At 38.7% G+C, this 20,064-nt stretch overlaps 1 protein-coding gene across 3 annotated transcripts in view; it reads left to right on the top strand.

Annotated features, from left to right (window-relative positions):
• agmo (alkylglycerol monooxygenase) overlaps positions 1-20,064 on the top strand; it is a 46,263-nt gene that overhangs the window by 24,222 nt on the left and 1,977 nt on the right. For 2 of the 3 annotated variants that reach the window (XM_064349815.1, XM_064349801.1), the window contains exons 5-12: positions 1,208-1,303; positions 4,053-4,119; positions 4,286-4,351; positions 4,437-4,516; positions 5,781-5,915; positions 7,490-7,606; positions 10,633-10,715; positions 10,833-10,932. In XM_064349815.1, coding sequence (XP_064205885.1) covers positions 1,208-1,303; positions 4,053-4,119; positions 4,286-4,351; positions 4,437-4,516; positions 5,781-5,915; positions 7,490-7,606; positions 10,633-10,715; positions 10,833-10,932 — 744 coding nt within the window. The remainder of the gene's footprint in view (positions 1-1,207; positions 1,304-4,052; positions 4,120-4,285; positions 4,352-4,436; positions 4,517-5,780; positions 5,916-7,489; positions 7,607-10,632; positions 10,716-10,832; positions 10,933-20,064) is intronic. The other variant, XM_064349809.1, reaches the window with a different exon arrangement.

Here is a 20,064-nt window from a genome sequence, read left to right as displayed (position 1 = left end):
TAGAAACAGCTGTTTTTGTGTGAAGTCCACCAAAGAAAGGAACCGCCAGTGATCCAAAGCATACCGCCTCATCTGTGAAATGTGGTGGAGGTTGTGTCGTGGTTTGGGCATGTATGGCTACTTCTATAACATGTGCAATCATCTTTATTAATGATATAACAGAGGATGGCAGTAGTTGGATGAATTCGGAAGTGAATAGACAGATTTTGTCTGGCAATGTACAAAGAAATTTGTCAATGCCATTGGCCTGCCCTTCATCCTGCAGCAAGACAGTGACCCTGGATACTTTTCCTACGTTACCAAAGCATTCCTCAATTGGGAAAAAAGTGGAAAGTTTTGGACTGGCCACATCAGTCGCCTGATTTAAATCCAATTGAGCATGCATTTCACTTCCCGAAGAGGAGACTAAAGACAGAAAACCCCTGAAACAAAGATCAACTGAAAGCAGCCGCAGTTTAGGCCTGGAAAAGCATTTCCGAAGAAGGTGCCAACTGTTTGGTGATGTCAGTGGGTTGTAGACTTGATTATTCCATTCAAGGGCTATGCAAGCAAATATTAGACCTAATTGCTTTGACTTACTTTTAAATTCACCGGCTACCTTAATTTTGGGGGGGAGGGCAGGGCAGAGACATCAGCTGTCTGTGTAAAATGGTAAAACATACACACATGAAAACACCATGAAATAAATCTTTACATTTGTCTCATTTCCATGTTTTGATCTCACATTCAAATGACTTAAGTACATAGCAAATATAACAAATTTCACTCTACCAGTATACTTTTACTTATTTTTTCTACTTAGTATACTTTTGGAGGGCACTGTATGACTAGAAATGAGCTGAAGAACCTTCCTGGAAGAACCATACAGGTGCAACAACATACAGTAGTCCCTAATGGTCAAGAGATGTCAGTGTCAGACCAGAATCCAATTAATAGTTAAGTCTAACATGCAGTAAACTTTGCTGGAAAATCTGCATATTCAGGGGTTCCCAAGATCAGAGTTGCATATACTGAGCAAGTATTAGTAACTAGAGACAAGCTGATGTGTGGAATTATTGCACCAATGTGCGCTTATGTCACGGGGTGTCTGAACACAGTTATTTTGACCCTGCTTGAAACCAGGTTACATAATTTACGAATAGAATGGTTACATCCTCATGAAATGTCACGTTTTATGATGAAACCATTTCCTGCATCCCTGCACCAGATTTTACACCTGCCTTTGGCCTTGGCTGTACCTCCCACCGTGTTTGCCGTCCACATACAATTCAATCTTCTGTACCAGTTCTGGATTCACACAGAGGTAAAGAGGGTTTGCTGCAATTATTTGTGAGCTCACAATGGTAACATGAAACGGATTATTGGGCCCCATATTAAGTGTAGCCGCAGTGCCCCTTGCTTTTAACAGTGACTCTATTGGGTTTGCTATTATCGCACACTGGGAACAACCAGTCCAGTTAATGGGTTTAGTGGTATTTGGGCTGAACTCTGGTTTGTTTCAGTTGGCTCACTGACTTCTGGAACTCCCGTGTTACTTGTCTCAGTTTTGTAAGGCCATATAACTCATGCTCAACATTTTGTATTGTTTAGATTTGTTGTGGAAATGACTGCTTTTTACGCTTTGCTGACAGTCTGCAGTATTTCCCTGTTTATATATAACTTGGCATAACCTCATATGCCTCATTGCTATAACTATCCCCATAACCTCCTGCTGGTGTGGTATTAGTATATGGCTGGATGGCATGAGTATATGGCTGCAATGCATCAAAATATCATCACCGAATGCCACCCACCCATTTTTGTTGTGAAAACACACAAAGTGATTTCCTTTCTTGGTCATTGTCAGCAGGGGTGATTCTGTTAGAAAAGACCAGCTTTCAGGCTTCAGGTTTGTGACATACCATCCATATGTAGAAAATGTTGTGGGAAGTATAGTGTATATCCTGCTGAGATATTAGATCCGGTCCATAGGTGGTTCTTGAAATGACATGGTCCAGAGTGGAGATACAGCCTTATTCAGATGTTTTTGAAATGTCTGTTACCCCTAATTATGTTGGACAAGCTGTAGACACACACAGGGAGCCACCTTAGCTTCTGCTGTCAGCTTAGATTTGCATTTGATTCCGAAAAATGGTTGCATGAATAGAATTGTGTATAAAAGCTCCAATGCAAATATTTAACTGTTATATTTGACTTTTACTGGACTTGCCCTGTGCAACGTCTGTGTAAGCCATCCCAGACTGAATCAGCTTAGACAGGCATAACTAGTTAAGCCCAATCATATGCATCATTTATTGGATTGTTCATATCCGATAAGAATGTGATCTTGTCTAATCAGCCATTAATCATAAGACAAATCTTTACATAATGGTAATCAAAACTCAAAACTCAAGACCTTTCGTGATCCTCTGCATTATTATAGCTGATTGAAAGCTTGCTTCTCTGGCTTAGTTACCCTGGCAGAGTGGGATACTTTATTGTTGCACAAATGAAATCAAGTGCATGTTCAATAAAAAAATAATGAGTCTTTATAAAATAATTTGCAAACAGAAGCCTGACCATATTTTTTCATTTTAAGTCACGGGGTGTACAGCTTTACAGTTTTCAGTGGTTAAGGGGAAAATAGTGAAACCTGTCATAAAATTCATGATTTTCTGATAAAATGTTTTACCTCTTTACAGACATCTTTCTGATGTCAAGAGATTTATTGACATGAATTTCCTAGAAGATCCAAAATTTAAACATGAAGTGATGTGTCTACTTTCATTCAAGACATGAAAATAATGAATCTTAGAAATGAATGTATATCCCTGCCAATTCTCCCAGTGTGTATCCAATGACCTTCATTTGATGATTTGAAAATGAAGGTAATTGGAAAGTCACTCTACCTTGATAGAGATGAGGAAACTGATATAAATCTGGGGGCAATTTCATAATTAAATATAGCAGTTTGACATTCTTTCTGTTTGTCTATATGAAAAAACTGTGCCATAAGCAGTTTTTTTGTTTATGTCGAATATACTGAAAAAAGGACATCTGTGGCAGTTCACTGAAAATCTATGAATATAAAAATGCTCTTTCTGAAGAAAAAATAATTAAATTTTTTTGTTGTGTGCAACAAGGACTGTGTGAGCATTATGGACCAAGCTGATGGTACAGTATACAAAAGCAAATTGAATTCAGCTGGATGTCACATACATAAACTTTGTTGAGTTAATTACAAATAAATATTTTTATCTGTGTCCCAATATGAAGTCATCCGTTTTATGTGTGCGTGTGCATGTGCATGTGCATGTGCATGTGTGTGTGTGTGTGTGTGTAAGCCTGTGCATGCATGTAAGTGAGAGACAAAATGATCTTCTCCCACTGATTCTTTACAGTTTTGGCACTTCCCACCTTCCCTGTGTTTGTTTTACTTCCAATCTATAAATATTGTTCTTTCCGTCTCTATTTTGGAAATTTGGCCACCTTTCTCTTTCCGTAGCTGTTGGCGCTGAGACCCGGCTCATCAGATAAGAAAACACTTGAGCAGTCATAAATCACACTTCATAGTGGAGTGCATTCGTTAACATGTGGACCATGTAGACCCAAGTAGAACCCATGTAGGTTCTTCTCCATTGCAGTGCAGACATCAAACAAAATAAACACATTAAATGAAGGGGGCAATAAAAAAACTTTATTGTGAAATAATATGTATTTTGGGTTTCTGCTTGTTTTAAACAAAACCATGACCTCTATTCAAACTGCAGCACAGTTTGTACTTATCTTGCCGTTGCAACATTAAGTGAGACATTTGTTTTTGGCTTTGTCACACAAAACATTTTGTGACGCTGAGTGACCAGATGTAAAGACGAGCTTATAAAACCTTAAAACTTGTCACAGAAAGTGAAGGATGAAAACTTAAAATCCTGTGCATCATTACTGGTGACTTCTCACAGTTTAAGCAATCTTGTGTGCATTGCATTACATTCATTATATCACTGTGTTTAAATATGAAGAATGTGCTCTAGAATACATTTGACCCTCAGAGACACCTTGTTTTTCCTCATCAGGTCATTAGACACCTTGGGCCATTGGAGTGGGTGATGAACACGCCCAGTCACCACAGAGTTCATCATGGTAAGGACGGTCTTTTACCATCTGCCAAAAAGCCTCTGTAATATCTATGGTGAGCTATTATATTTTGAGAAAATATTGCAACATATTTTTTACAAGTTTAGTATATTTCTATTTGCTTTCTGGAGATGCTTCTGTTTAATCATATCCAAACCCATATCAATCACAGGACGAAACCGTTACTGTATTGACAAGAATTATGCTGGAACTCTAATTATTTGGGACAGAATCTTTGGTAAGTGAATCCTTATCAATAAAATAACACTGCCAGGATTATGGGTTTGAAACTTCAGTGTGAAACTGAAATTATATTCTTTTAGGTACTTTTGCTCCCGAGGGTGATAAAGTTGTGTATGGCCTCACAAAGCAAATAAAGTCATTTGACCCCATCTATGTTCAGGTCAGTCTACTTTAGTCTTACATTAACATGCTGTTTCTTTTATTAAGTGTCATTGGCCATGTACAGTATCTTTCTATCTGAAGATCTATATCTGTTTTTGCTCAACAGTTTTGTATTTGTGATCCATGAGTAAAGATTTTGTCAGTTCATTGAACATAGAATGATATGCATTTGCTTAAATTTTCACAAAATGTATCTACATTTTAGTTTTTTGATCATTTTTGAACATTAGTAATCTAAAACTCCACAGCAGTTAGATTGTGTACTAAATGACTGAGATCCTAAACTTACTGAACATGACTTTGCAAAACACCTACATTTAACGTATTACGCATGAAATAATTTTAATTCGCATTCCTCCAACTCCAGGAAATTTAAACCATTTACAGATTTATACATTTGAGTCTTAAGAACATCTTATATTTTATAAGATGTTCTTAAGACCCAAATGTATAACATCGAGATTCATGTTGCATTTGAGTCTAGCTGCTTAACGATATGGTGTCATTCAAAACTTCACATTTTTGAAAATGCAACCCCATATATTAACAGTACTGAACAGTTACTGTCTAAAATTGCAACACTAAATTTCTCTGTGGGTTCATTCAATCTTGTGCTTTTTGGAAACTTGAGATTGCAACAGCTGTTATGAGACACGCAAATTTTTGCGTGTCTCATAACAGCTGTTGCAATCTCAAGTTTCCAAAAAGCACAAGATTGAATGAACCCCACAGAGAAATTTACAGTGTTGCAAATTTATGACAGTACTTTTCAGTACTGTTAAAATAATGGGGTGTGCATTTTTCAAAAATGTGAAGTTTCGCTGTGACACCAATATCGTTAAGCGCCGCTAGACATCAATAGAAGTATGAACTCTCAGATTTCCCTCCTGGTGGAAAATCCATGCAGTAACCATAACATTATTACTCTACTTTAAACAAACCACTACGTGAAGGTGAAAGAGTCCAACTGAATGGAATGAGAAGCTGTTTAGGTCTGCTAGAGTATGTTTTAACATCTTCTCCCCTCACACTAGTAGATGTTGGGTAGAGTGCCTAAAAGTCTCTATGACAACATGACTTAAATTCCAGGTACCACAAAGTCCATAACAATTTCACTGTGAAACAAGCAGGAAAACCATCTATCAATATCATGAAATGAACACTCCGGTACTCTGTACTGACACACAAAATGGTAAGCAAATAGTTCAGTTACATTCTGATCACATGATCACATGATCTTTTTGTCTTTCTTAATTCAAAAGTTCCACTACTATCCATACATATGGCGGACATTCTGGAGAGCCTCCGGAGTCAGAAATAAACTGAGTGTCATCTTTAAGGGACCTGGGTGGAGTTCTGGCCAACGAAGTCCTGGAGACCGTAGACAATTACCCAAGGTTGGAAAGCGTTGTACAGTTACATATCTTGCAGTGAATGAACACACAAGAAATTCAAAACAGTGAAGAGGCACGTGGAACAGTCTGTTGGGAGGTTGATTCTTGTTCCAAACGCACCCTGCGTGGGCGGGGGTTTGATCCCCACCATGGCACATTCTCAACTGTGGCACCTCTCTATCTGTTGCCTTCTCTGCTTTCCACCTTTCTGGAAACAAATAGGAAAGGAGGACAGGCATGTCTACTATCATTAGACAAAGTTCTAAACAGATAATCTTTTTTGTGCCGTTCTGCTTGAATTACCTGGAAACGCCTGGATGAAAGAATCAATCAGAACATTTAAAAAGGGTTTACAAGGAAATATCCTGACAAACAAACCCAAAAGCCTTTGTAGAGAGAACCGAGTAAGCTCATTTTCACTTGTCTTTAAATAACAAGTTTGTGGGCGCTCTGCACGGGATCAAACGCGTCGCTGCATCTCTCTGAGACGGGGGGTTGGTGTGGGCCCTCCAGGAGCCTCAGCGGTTGGCTTTGAAATCGTGCTGACTGCAGCACATATTTCACCACTCGTGCTTCGCTGTAAAAAAGAAAAAGCACTCTCGGCCTCACAATTAAACCAACCCTAAACCCTGCATGGTGATTCTACACATGTGGAGAGTGCAGGAATTTGACAGAAATATCTTAAAAGGGCTTGTCGTGCGTGTTGATATTTCGTAGGGTACAAAGAAAAAAGGGTGAGCAGAGCTGAATCTGTTGATTTCTGAGGCAGAACAGAACTCTTGGACCGAAATGCCTACCATGGTTTTGAAGTGAAGAAAAGCCACAGATGGCTAAACTCACTAGTCGGCTGCAGAAGGAGCCTCAGGAAGACAAAGGGTTTTAGAGCCCTCAAATGATTTCCATCCTGCTATGAAAATGAGCATTACTGAAGAAAATAATAACCACAGTAACTGCCTGCAATTATTATGAGCAAATGCTCAGATATCTAACTTCTTATGAAATAACCTGTGTTGTATGGAATGCACACCAAGTTTAAAGAAAATGTGTGATTTGATTATATTTAGTATGGAGCTGAATAGATAAATGTTTTTCTCAATTTTGAAGAGCTGGCTTTCTGGAAAACATGGTTTTTTACCTTGTATTTTGTTTGTAATCAGAGCACTAGATACAATTTAGTTCAGGAAAATGGTGAGCATTATTGGAATGAATGGCCTGTTCATTCGTCATTATGTTATGTTATATTTTCTATATGCAAGCTACATTAAAATCATGTGAAACATGTTCAAAAGCAAAGTAAATGCAGTTTTATGTGCAAAATTAAAATGTAATTTTATTAATTTATTTTCTTATTATGGATGTTCTTTTCAAAGCAGCAACATACTAGCAACCAATAAGCGATTTAGACCGGTCTTTATTCTTATTTTAGAGGTTAAAAAGTTAATGTTTTTTTTGTTAATTGTAGAGTGAAAATTTTTTCTGTTATTTCCCACTGCACATGATATTAAGAAATCAATATATTGGCTACCTGAGATTTATCCAGTGGTTTAAAAAATGCCTCTCTTCACTCATGTTTCCAGGTTACTGTCAAGGAAGTGCCGTACAACCCAACTTTGCCAGTTGTTCTACAAGCATATGTGCTCCTACAGTTCCTCCTATTGCTGGCTGTTTACACTGATGTTATGGCTATGAAGTTGGTTTGTATAATTTTTCAATTTATCCTTTTTTAATTACCACAGATAGTGGTTGTTAGTTATAGAGGATGAATTTGCACATTTTCTTTCTTTTAAATAGCCTTTGTCTATTATTTTCCATTCTGGAAATGAGATGACTGTTCCAACAAGAAAACGGGAGAAAAAAGTATGTAAGTTCAGGTTTTCCCAGCAGTTATCTTTGGAAGTCTCTGCTCCCCAGGCATAGTTTTGGTTAGCCAGAATGTGTGGCCCCACCCTCCCTCGGAGCTGAAATGAAATGGCCTTTCTTCCTGTGATTCGTACCTCCGTGGTGTTCCCCTCAGTTGTGGCTCACGGAGGAGTATTCTGAGGAGGAAGAATTCCCTGCTGGCACGAGCAAATGAATCAGCCGCCGGTGGTCCGACAGTAAATGCAAATGTCTTAATTGTCAAGTCAACCAGTTCTTGTCCAAACAACCTCCAGGATACATCAATCAAAGGTTTCTGGGCAGAATAACAAAGTAGAGCTTTGGGTTGTATGATAAATAACAGCCACGTATGTATTTATACACACAGCGTGCCTCTCTCTATAGTGGCATATGCTGGCACCGTGGATGGTTCTAATATATGTTGGTACAAAACTATAAAAACATTTGTATTTTAAGTAAACCATGTTACCTTTAAATGGTATGAGGGGTGTATTAGTGAATACACAACTATAATAACACCACCGTCTCCTGTATAATTAACTTAAAGTACATTTATGTACATTGAACCAAATGTGGTTCCAAGAAAAGAATATATCCAAGGGTGCACATTTGGTTGTGTGTACAAAGCATTTGCAAATTTATGTTGAGATTTGGTGTGTAGTATTTTCAACTCAACACTGTCCCTGGGGTTCATATTGAATTATGTTTTTGTCTTTATCCAGAATACTGAAACTTCATTTCTAACTATTATTTCTAAGTTATTATATGTAAAGTAAACTACTGGAAAATTTTCAGAAAGCAGTCATGCAGTTGGTTGCTTTTTAGAGTGTGCCACATTCTCGATTTTGGAATCTCTGGTATCTAGATTCAAAAGAACCAAGCAAATTTCTCATCTGTTTGATCAAAATGATGGTAATAATGATGACAAAAATATGATCATCTCTATATCCCAGTGGACGTTGACAGAACACAAGCAGTTCACAGTAAATGTAAATAAGCTGACAGATGTTAATTTTTTTCATTCTGTACTGTTGAAGAAATAAGATCTGGGAACAAATTAAAAATTAGCACACTGAAAGGATGTGGAAATCAAAGCATATTTTCCAACTTCTCTCTCTCTCTGTCTCTCGCTGTCCTGTCTCTGAATGCTCTCCAAGTCGTGACAGCCGTTGTTTTGGAAATCCTTCCCCTTGGAAAGTTGGAATCTGCCACAGATTGGTTTCCCCCACATCTGACACTTGAAAGAATACAGTAGTCACATCAGAAACATTGAAGGCCCTCAGCTGATGATGTCCCTGAGTGGATTGGGTGACTGTTTGTATCTGAGCAGCGGCAGTGTTTCCCAGCAGCCTCAGGGACCTCTTTCATAGCTGATTTGCTAGAAACTACCGCCTCAGCAGTCTCCTGTCTAAGCTGAGCAGAGAGCAGTCACATCATGGTGCCTTTCCCACACTCTCTACACAAATAGGGGTCCAAGGGAAGCAGATTTTAGCTTTTTTATGCTCTCTCTCATATTTTCTTGTTTCTGTATCTCTCTGAGGACAAGTGAATAAATTAATTTGTTTGGTACCTTTGTCCTGCAGGTTTTGCTCTGTCTTTCTGGGTAGCTATTAGTCTCTCTATTGGTCTGTCTGTCTGTCTGTCAGCAGTGGGGATCTTTTAGTGAGTAGTGGTCTGAAATTTCTGACTCATCTTTTGGTTAACAGGGGTGAAGTAGTTGGAATTTTTAGGTCTTTTTAGGTCTTCTTAGAGAATAAATATTCTGTTTAAAAAATGTAATTTTTAAAATAATGTTAGAGACACAAATCAATAATAAAAAATAAAAAAAACATTTCTTTGTGTACAGCAATAGAATGACATTTTCTGGTTGATCTGAGAAGTAACTGGTGTGCTACATGTTTTTCTAAACATAATTAAATCGGCTGGGATTGTTTTCATTAAGAATTTATGGATCATGTAACGATTGAGACCAGGCTATTTCCTCTTCTGATTAAACATGTTAACATACCTTATTCAAGCCACTTTATACCAGTCTTCAGAGAGGTATTTACGCTGTTATTAATTTCATTGCTGTTCTGTTGCCTATGTGTGTTCATTCTTAGCTTTTGCATTATTTTCTGTACTTTCTCATGCGTTCCCTCATATTTTGGAGTCTTTGATTCAATGAAAGAAGTAATTCCTTTTCACCACAAAAAGACAAGTTAGCTCTGTGGAGCTACAGTAGGTGTGCCCCAGTTGTTTTTGTGAAAGTATTGAATGTATTGATCTGTAATCAGGAGAATAGTGGGAAGCATTATTGGCCACTTTGGTCATATTATTAGCATGAGCCTGAATATTCAATTCAGAACACTAAAATTTTTGTCATTAGGTTGACTACTAGAAACTAGATTCTAGTTTGTCTTTTTGAATTTTGGACCCGATGACCAAAAGTTTCTTCTTCATACAATTTAAGAATATTGTGAGAGCTTTAAGTCTGTGATGTTCATTTTTAGGGAACTGACAACACTGTTTTCACCAGGTAGGACAGATAAATACAATGTCATCACAGGTCACATCACATCATAGGTGTCTTCAGCCTAACTGTGGAAGTTAACACCATGTTGTCTAATTAACTGACCCAGCGAAAACAAGGCAAAGAGAACAGGTCCAAAAATGGATCCCTGTGGAACTGTGCATGTCTGTAAAACCTTTTAGAGGTACAGTAGTGTCATGATTATTCTTTGTAATTTATAATGTTTGAGACACTATCTGAAACACAGTGGAAGACATCTAGTGGTTCAACAAATCAGCATTGAATTCAGGTGTTGATTTCACAATGTTCATATTTTTCTCTCCTGTGTAGATACTCTCCCAGCAGACTCTGCTTTTGTTGGCTGGCTACATCATCTTCACACTGACCTCCTTTGGGCTAATCATTGATCGCAGGTACATTCTCTCTCTCTCTCTCTCTCTGTCAGTCTGTCTCTCTCTCTCTGTCTCTAGTTCTGTCTGAACTACTGGTAGAACCATTACGTAATTACAGTACAATGTATGTCTCTGCAGGCCAAATGCAGCTGTGGTAGAGATGTTCCGATGTGCCTTACTCCTGGGGCTTTACAGATTTGGTTATATGAAAGTGGCTGTACCCTCAATGCCCTTTGAGGTAGGTGACCATCTCTTCAGATGTTGGAACAAACCTTTTTGTTTAGTCTGTATTGACCAGATCAACTTCCTCCTGTGATCCCAGTTCACTCCAGTTCATGTCACAACACTCATTTCTGTTCAATTCTACTCGTGAATTCACTGAAAAAATATTTGTTTCTGTAACTGTACAGCTGAAGGAAGGACCTTAAGTCATTAGCTGGTCTTACCAAATTCATGTCTCTCAGATATTTTAGAAGGAATTTGTGGTTTGGGAACATTCAATGTAATCTCCTGTAATACGATTCAGCCAGTTTTATGGACCAAATATTCTACCATAACTAAGCAATTTCAGCCTAATTGTTATGTTAGAACAAGCAAAAAGCTATTACAGCTACTTCATTGAAGTAATCTAACTCTTTTGGAAGTTGTCTATGTATGTCACTTCCCATAAAGGGGTCCGCTAAACAGATGCACAGTATTAAAATGACTTGGCAGAAAGCGTTTTTGTAAAAGGCCGCCTCCATGCTCACGAGCAGCAGGCCACTGGCCTGATTACGCACGTGCGGCTAGCAGCCTTTATTTCCATTAGCCCGTGTGAGCGCTCGGGCTCAGTCGTAAAGCTCTGCGGACGAAGTTGCTTTGCATTCAGGTGTGACTGGGTGGGGAAGGGGGGTGTCACCGTGGGGCACCCGGAGTGTATGTGCGTACGTGCGCTTGTGTGTGTGTGTATTTGTGTGTGCGTGTGTGCGCACGAGCTGGCTCTGGTTCCAACGCCCCCGGCCCATGATGTATGAGTCCAGATGCACGACCCAATTGACCATAAAATTGCTGTGCGTTTCTGGCACGGCTTCGGAACTGCAGATCGCCGCTGACCTCTCATTACTCCCCCTTGCCTCCCTGCCATCACTGTTAAACCTAAAGAAACACACTGCTGGAATCAATTAGACATGTCTGCCGCTAACTAGAGAGAGCTGATGAGATTCGCACGTGAGCTCTGAATTGTTCCCTTTATTGTATTACTGCACATCTGCTTGCTCAAGTGACAAAAACTTGAGATTTTTTCCCCCCAGGGATTTATTTATAATAGCATAAACATTTTAAATCAGCATCTTTCTTAAGGGAAATTAATACACGTATGACTGATATATTCCTGTTAAGATTGTCCTTCCAAGAAATTATAAATTCAAATGTTTAATGTAGATGTATTCACTTCTATCTTATCAACATAACCCCACTGACAGTATTTATTCCAATTAAAAAATAGTATCAAATTCAGGCTTTTTGGTTTAATCAAAAACAGTTACGCTGTGTAATACTTTTGGGATCATGGCCATCTTTTGAAAGGATAACCGCAAAGTCTTTTTTAATATTTCAAATGAATGGTTGACGAACACCAGTTAACAGGTGAGACAGTGTACATATAGGAACATAATGACTTTCTGCAGGCAGGTCCTAATACTGAGTTCATAATGTGGCCCATTACCAAGGTTAAAATAATAAGGAAAGGATTTTCCAGTGACTGGTGTGAGTGGCCAAGGCTTTTGTTTCGGGGAAGGTGTTTTGAAGTCGTTCCAATCGATTAACGGGGGCTGAAAATAAGAAAGAGAAACATTTGAATTTAATTGCATTCATACTCAATGGGAGAAAAAAAATCAAACAAAAAGAAGTAGTGTGGCAATGCAGTTAGAGCACGTTTGTGTGATATACGGCACCCTTAAAGTGCGCCCTGGTATTTATTATCGTCCGAGAGATTTCCCTTGTAAAGCGGCAGGCCTGACCTGTAAACCCACACGGCAGTGGGTTCCCTTCTGTTGTCGGAGTGGCACACGTGGGCCCCATGCTGTGTTGGGTGGGGTGCAGCGGGGGCATGTGAGTGGACGCTAATGATGTTCCACATGGTCCTGGCGGGGACGTTTGAAGGCTGCTGCAGGACCGGGGTGCTGGGGAGCCCCCAGACTTTGCATATCCCACAGTAATTACCCAACCACTCTTTGGTTTCTGGCGGCGAACCCACCGTTGAAGTCATAGCAATTTAAGTGGACGGCTAATAAAACTACACCTGTCTCTTGGTGTAAAGTGAGTCTTTAATGTCGGTGCTTTGAACTGTTACACACGGCCCTGCCGTGTTAACGAAAAAAAAGCTGTTATGATTTATTTCCTCCTGGACACTATCTGAGTAGAGATGTGCTTTCTACAGGCACAGATAAGGTACAGTAGAGTGGAAATGGAATTTATTGTTTTCCACATACATAGAGTAAGCCCCTTTTCTGAGAAATTTGTGAATGTCAAAAGTCATCTAGTGGTATCTGGATTTTTTTCAGTAAGGTTATCAAAACATCTAGGACTTGGCTATGACTTATCAGTGCTGATATTTTTATTCCTTCGCTTTTTTATCATTCAACATTTTCCACTTTCCAAACTTATTCTGGTCTTGTGCAGCAATACTGGGGTGTGACAGGTCAAAAGAAAACAGTTCTGTTCCACACAAGGAACAGAGGAGGTTAAAACAATATTATGAAGTTCATATACACACAGACAAACAGTCCAGCATACAGTGAGCTTATCTGTTCAAACGCTTTGCATCCTCAACAGTGACTTTTCATGGAAGTTTCCTCATCAATTTGTCAGTTCTTCTTGTGTCGGGACCTCAAGATAAGATGGCAATCATATTATTGCATAGATTATCATTTTTATTGCCCAATAATGACTGATTTTCAGAATGTGCAGTCTTCAGCTTGTCAGAGGTGAGCAAATGACTGGAGGAATAGTGACATCACTCAAGGAGGATAGAGGATAATTTCAGAGTCTGGAAACAAAAAAAAAAAAAAGATGACATCATCTGGAAGCTTGGAGGGATGCAAAGGAAATCTAATCTTTCCCTAAAGTGAGGGGTCTGAAAGAGAAAAGTGCAGAGTAATTGGAGTTTTCCTGAAGTGAACATACTCAAGTCCAGCCTGCACACAGTGTGGAATCTGTGGAAGATTGTGTTATTGAAGAGTCCCTAGATTGATTTTTTCAACAATTCAATTGTAATAACAACCCCGAGATTATAGTCCCAGGCTCTCCACTTTGTAATTTTGTGAAAGATGATAAAATAATCAGATCTGAAGGCAATATTCAATACATTTTCCTGTTATTTTGTAGTCCTGGGATTAAGAAGGAAGTTACAGGAAGTTGGTAACAGGAATCACATGCCTGATTTTCTCTCACCAACTATGTGAGCATTTCCCATATGGCTCATTAGGCCAAATGAAGAATGAATATAAACAAAATCCCATATTAAGAATTAACAGCAGTAATCGATCATTGTTTTGCTTTCCAGCTGAGTTTCCAGCTAGTTGGAATCAACCTCAGATCTGGGCATGAAACATTATTGAATGGATTAATTATTGTGTGTTTGCATTCAAAATCTCTGGATTGGCACTAGTTGAGTAATCAAAAAACTCAATTTACTGTATTTCAGTACCTTTCCCTACTGTTTAGTACCTGGAGGTATTAATGGCCTAAACTAATTATGACATGAACCTAGCTATTTAGTCTCACGCAGCCCTTCCATTGCTTGTCAGGAATCAGTCTCCCTTACTCTCACCAGTTTAAGCCAAGATCACTCATTTTCCTCCTCGCCGTGTTGCTTTTTTCATGTCTAAGAAACATCCCAAGCTCCCTTCAGTTTTCAGTCATAAATAAGACAAACATATAAAGTATTATACTTAGAATCAACAGCTAGCATACAAATTCTTAATATAGATCATGGAAAAGGAAAAAGAACAAATTAAATAGTCAGAGAAAAAGTGCTGTATATGACACTGTATGTTAATTATCCTTATTATGGATGAGAAGGCCCACACTTGATAAGACAATTGCAGCTCCTTCGAAAGCTACGTATTGTTTACAGATTAGACATTTAGCCACTTTACATTAACCATTTTGATTACCTCCTTGGTGAATTATATTGAACATTTCTAAAAATATGTATGAAATAAACTACGTTTCCCTCATTGAGCCCTCATGGGCCACTCCCGAAGCATCAGTACATGTTTGTGGTTGCGTTTATATGAATTGAATACTGAGCCCTTGGAACGTAATTGTAGCATAAATAAACAGAGATTCCTCAGTTCTTTGCTCCAGACTGTGTAGTTTGGGTTTTGGTCCAAGCGGTCTTTTTTGCCAACTCTACCACATAGAGCCTACTTACAATAACCTGTTGCATCATGTCACGTAAAACTAGAACAAGCTTAACTAAATCCATAACCTCTACTCGGTGTCTGTAGCAAAGATTTTACCTTAAAAGAACAGGGCAAGTGGCCTTTTAATGGTACTCCAAAGACTATGTATGAGAAATAAGGCCAACTCTGACATTGGTCTTTAAATGAAAGATGAGCTGGCCATTTCAAATCAGATCTTATCTTTGTTATAGCGATACAGTGTCATGAAAATGGTCAGTGTTCAGTTTCTTCATATTAGTCAGTTGTGAAAAAGCAAGGTGTAAAGTATTGGATTTGGATGTAGTAATTGACTGCAAACCGTTGAATAAAGAAAGGGGCTGGATGCTTAAGATTACTGCCAGTGCACAATGAAATTGATATAAGGAAAAGCCACAATACCTTGTTGGACAAAATCCCAGTACAGCGTGCATCCTTTACTCAGTCGCCCATGAAAAGAAAAATATCATTTGCTGGCATCTTTTCTTCCCTCCCCCCAGTGCTAGGTAGCCTAACTAAAGATGGTGGGAGAGAGGTCTTCCGCCCTGGGTCTGTGCTGGAGTAATCCTGCCTGAGCCCCAGAGAGTACGTTAAGAGCGTGGAGGCTTCAGGTTGCTAAGCAGGCAGAGGAGGGGAGCGATAGGTTGCTTACAGATCCCTGGGGAGCCATCGGTCTTCGCCATTCTCTTTGGAATCCCATTGAACTGATTTACAGAAACTCTGGGGAGACGGAGGTCCGCGGATCCAGCTTCCCCTGATTGCACCATCAAAGCAGAGACGATTCGATTTTGCAAGGCAGATGTCCTCCCCTTGATTTATTTTTTTCATCCCTTGTTTTTGGCCCAGGTCCCTCTACTGTTGCCAACTTTCCGTGTGCACTCCCCCATCCCTTATCCCAACGCCCCCCCCCCCCCCAATGACCCCCTCCCCCCTTTCCTTAAACAAGCCCATGAGAAGCCAGCCTATTTATCAGAGAGGTGCTGTTTTTATTCATGGCTCCAGACATTTACGTTACATTTCTCCAGTCTTCCAAAGGACATTTTTTCCGTGGCATTGAAAATATGTAATTACAGTTGATGTTAAATCAAGAAGAGTGGCGCCTATATAGTTAATCACATTGTTTGTTCATATGCTAGTAAGAGAAATAATAATTAAAAACTACATTTCAGACTTTTTAAAGACCTACTTTTCAAACTCTTGCAGACAGAAATGTAATCTTCTTTTTTATTTATTGTACAACTTCCCTCCATCTCTTTACATCCTTTGCACTAACTCCTAGTTAAATTTGCCATCTATAATAACTCAGTGGTTTTGCTTTTTTTATTTGACTTACTATCAGCCCTGGGATCATTTTTGTTCATACACACAGTAAATATGTTTGTGTGGATAGTCTGTCTGAAATCCCCCCCCCCCCCAATATTCCAGTGTAGATTAATTAGTGTGGCAATCTGTTTTTGGCATTAGAGGTATATAAATCAAGCAGGGTAAGAAAGGACATCTTCCTCTCTGTTATGGGGAGTGTTAGTTTTGGAAAGTTCTTTGCCTCCCATTTTAACACCTCACTTAGAAACAATCTCAGGCTATGTGGCCTGCTATGCTGAATTACAGAATCAAAACAAAGCCCCTCCCCATCAGTGCTCAGGCCTTATTTCACACATAACAAGTGGAGCCTGAGTAACAATAATAAATTCCAGTTACTGTTACCATTAATATCATGTTACATACCTAAGTGCTTATTTCTGTATGTAAGAAATCTGAGCTAAAACAATTTTTCTTGCAAAATGATATTGGGCTTAGCTAATATATAGGTAATGCTTATTAAATGATATGGACTGGCCACATTTTAGTCATTCAACTTTCATTTGGCTTCAGTAACAAAAAAACGAATCAGTTTATGGTAAAATTATCTTTCTTATCCATGTACAATAATTGTATGATTATTTCACAAAAAGACCTAGTTTAATACCCCATGATTCGTGTCATTTTGAATAGGTTTAAAGATTAAACTAATAAAAAACAAGTATAATCAAAATGTAGTGTGCTGCTTTGAAAAAAGGCATAATGTATAAACGATACAAAAAAGGTGCGAAACCTGTATAGTGAAACGAGTAATGTTGCTATGCCTGAAGATGACTGGTTTGGTCAAAATTGTCATAACAAAGGCCTCCAATTTGTCTCGACCATGTGACCTGCAGGGGATTTAAACATGTTTTTCAATGGTTTTCCTCCAGGGGTCCCCATAGGCACTCCAATGGCACAGCCAAGTGACTAAGTGTGTAGTTGAGTTTCTAATTCTGAGAATTAGAAAAAATATATTTTTTAAAACATTGTTTTAACGCAATTAGTTGATCTAATGAGGAGGGAGTCAGGAAGGTAAATGAACATGGATGGACGTTCAAATGCTATGAAAAGCATGTCTTTGAGCCAGTGGTCCTCACTCCTGTTCATGGAGAGCCGCTGGGCCTGTTGGCTCTTATTGTTACCCACAACTTGAGGAATACAGGAATTGATTAATTAAAGCAGTTGATTACACAGTTAACTGAGATCACCTGGTTACTCGGGTCTGAATCGTTTGCGGATCTTGAGGAAAAAACTAAAACTGGCACTAAAACAAACTAAAAAGTATCACTGCAGTAAAAAGAAAAAATAAATCCAGATAAAGCAGGGGTGTCTAATATTATCCAAAAAGGGGTGTTGTGGCTGCAGGATTTTGTTTTAGCCCAGCACTGAGGCACTTACACATATTTCCCACTGCTTCTAGAAACCTATCATGCCCCTGTGCAACATTTAAAAATACTGCAACATGTCCACTGTAGCAAGTAACTGAACTGAATTTAGCACGAGTCTCACTTGTCAGCATCGCTATCAGTCATCATTTTGGCAGTTATTTATCAAGTTAGATTATTGAGGTGGTGTACGTGAGATAATTGTTTGACAAAGGGCTTAACAAGGATTTTCACGACCTCTAGCTGGCAGAGGACAATGCAAAAAAAACAAAACAAGGGGAGGCAAACTGGCTCTAGTTATAACCAGAATCTCGTGGCCTTTGTTTGTATGTGCAGAGTGCTTATCGCATAGTAGTTTGTCATGCATAACACCCTACAGTAAAAAGACAGCATACTTATTTCATTATAAAAACAAAGCCTCTGATTTTCTAAGGTATTTAGAGCTTTATATGAACACTGCACAGCACAGTAACATACACTGTAGGCATTGCAAGGCTGAGGCAACATGACTCCTGCAAATCTAGGGAGGAATAATCCTTAATTTGTTTGAACAATGATTTCACTTTTAATACAGACAGAACTGAATGTACAGCAATTTCACCTACAGCCACATAAAACCATGTACAACCATTAGATAGCTTTTTCTCCTATTTTAATTATGTTCAAAAACAATTGCGATCGTATATCACAACTGGTAGGAAGCTGTGTTCAGTTCATGCTAGATCTGTGAATATTTTCTAGGAGCTAGCTAACTATAATACCCAATGCGTTCTCTGGTGTACTCTAAATCTATAGTAATGGTGATTTGGTGGGCAATTTTAGCTGAATAAATGTATGGTATTTGAGGCAATATGTGTGGTAATAGTCATCAAGAATTCAGTATTTATCGCTAGAACAGCTGGGGTCTATGCATGGCTTTTGCATAAATGATGATATTAAATAAGTGGCTTTAATGATTCTGCAATGCAGAGGCTTTTTTTCTTGTGCCATATGTCTGTTTTCTAACTCACGCTCAATTATATATTTATTTTATAATGTATATCTCCCAGGAAGAGACATCTGCTTACCTTTACTGCATCAGAATGATTGGAATTGTAAATGGGTATGTTGCCAACTTACTGTAACAGCCTTGGCTGTTCTGGTGCTAAATACAATGCATTGAGTTCATTGTCAATGCTCTAAGTCTATTGTGCTTCTATTAATAAAGTAATTGTTGCATATTTATGAGCAATTTCTGTTAAAAAATGTAAAGTCAATGTCAAAGTTATTGATTTGATATTGAAAGGAGATGCATGTCCAGGAGTAGTGGCAGGGGTAGCAGGGAGAGAGAGACAGTGCAGTTGAATAGGTTGGAAGGAGTACTGAACTTCATAAATAATATATGGATCCAGAAAGGGGCTGTGTGCAACAATCTGTCTGGTTCTGGTAAGGGAATACTGGACCCAGTCAGGGTGGGTATGTACAAAAATCTGCCTGGTTCAAAATTATTTTTTGGATCCACTAGAGGGGGCTGTGTTCAGCAGCTTTCTTGGTTTTGGGTTCTGGGTTGCAGATGTTGAGCAGACCCTCAGTAGGCAGAGTGTGTTACCTAATGTGTAGGCAGCCATATGGACAGGGAGGTTTGGAAACATCCCATTACAAGTCATACATCACGAGGCTGACAGCGCCGATTCTGGCTTGTTTTCATTTCAATCATGAGTGCAGCTGCTCAAAAGACTCAAAGCTCGGCCACATTAACCCTCTCCTGCCCAGGATGCCCTCATGGTTTACATTTCCTGCTCACGCTGATGGGACATCTGGCTGATGATAATATGACTTCTGCCCTAACATTCGGCCTAAATGCTGTCATTTATTCTAGATAGTATTTGTTATGAGCGTTGCCCAGAAAAAAAAACACTTCTTTATTGTAAAAAAAAAAAAAAAAAGTTGAAACAGCACATTTATACACATTCTTGGTGCATAAATCATATAACACTAAAAGTGTTGCCTTTTTGTTGTGGATATCATTCTTTTTCTAATATCATGATATTATTTTTCTGGGTGACCCATAGCCTTATTTGTTTATCTTTTTCTTGTAATATTGTACTATGGTAGGATTATCAGGAAAACTAGCAGTATTTCACTGTTCCTTAAAGCATGAACACATCTTTTTTTCCCCCAAAAAATATACAGCATTCAATTTGGCTGGATTAGTTCTACTTTGTTTTCTGCCATTCACTGTGT

The sequence above is a fragment of the Anguilla rostrata genome, chromosome 1 (genome assembly GCF_018555375.3).
Source record: "Anguilla rostrata isolate EN2019 chromosome 1, ASM1855537v3, whole genome shotgun sequence".
Lineage (NCBI taxonomy): Eukaryota > Metazoa > Chordata > Actinopteri > Anguilliformes > Anguillidae > Anguilla > Anguilla rostrata.
The sequence above is the reverse complement of the archived record's forward strand: the minus strand, read 5'-3'. Positions and strand labels throughout refer to the sequence as shown.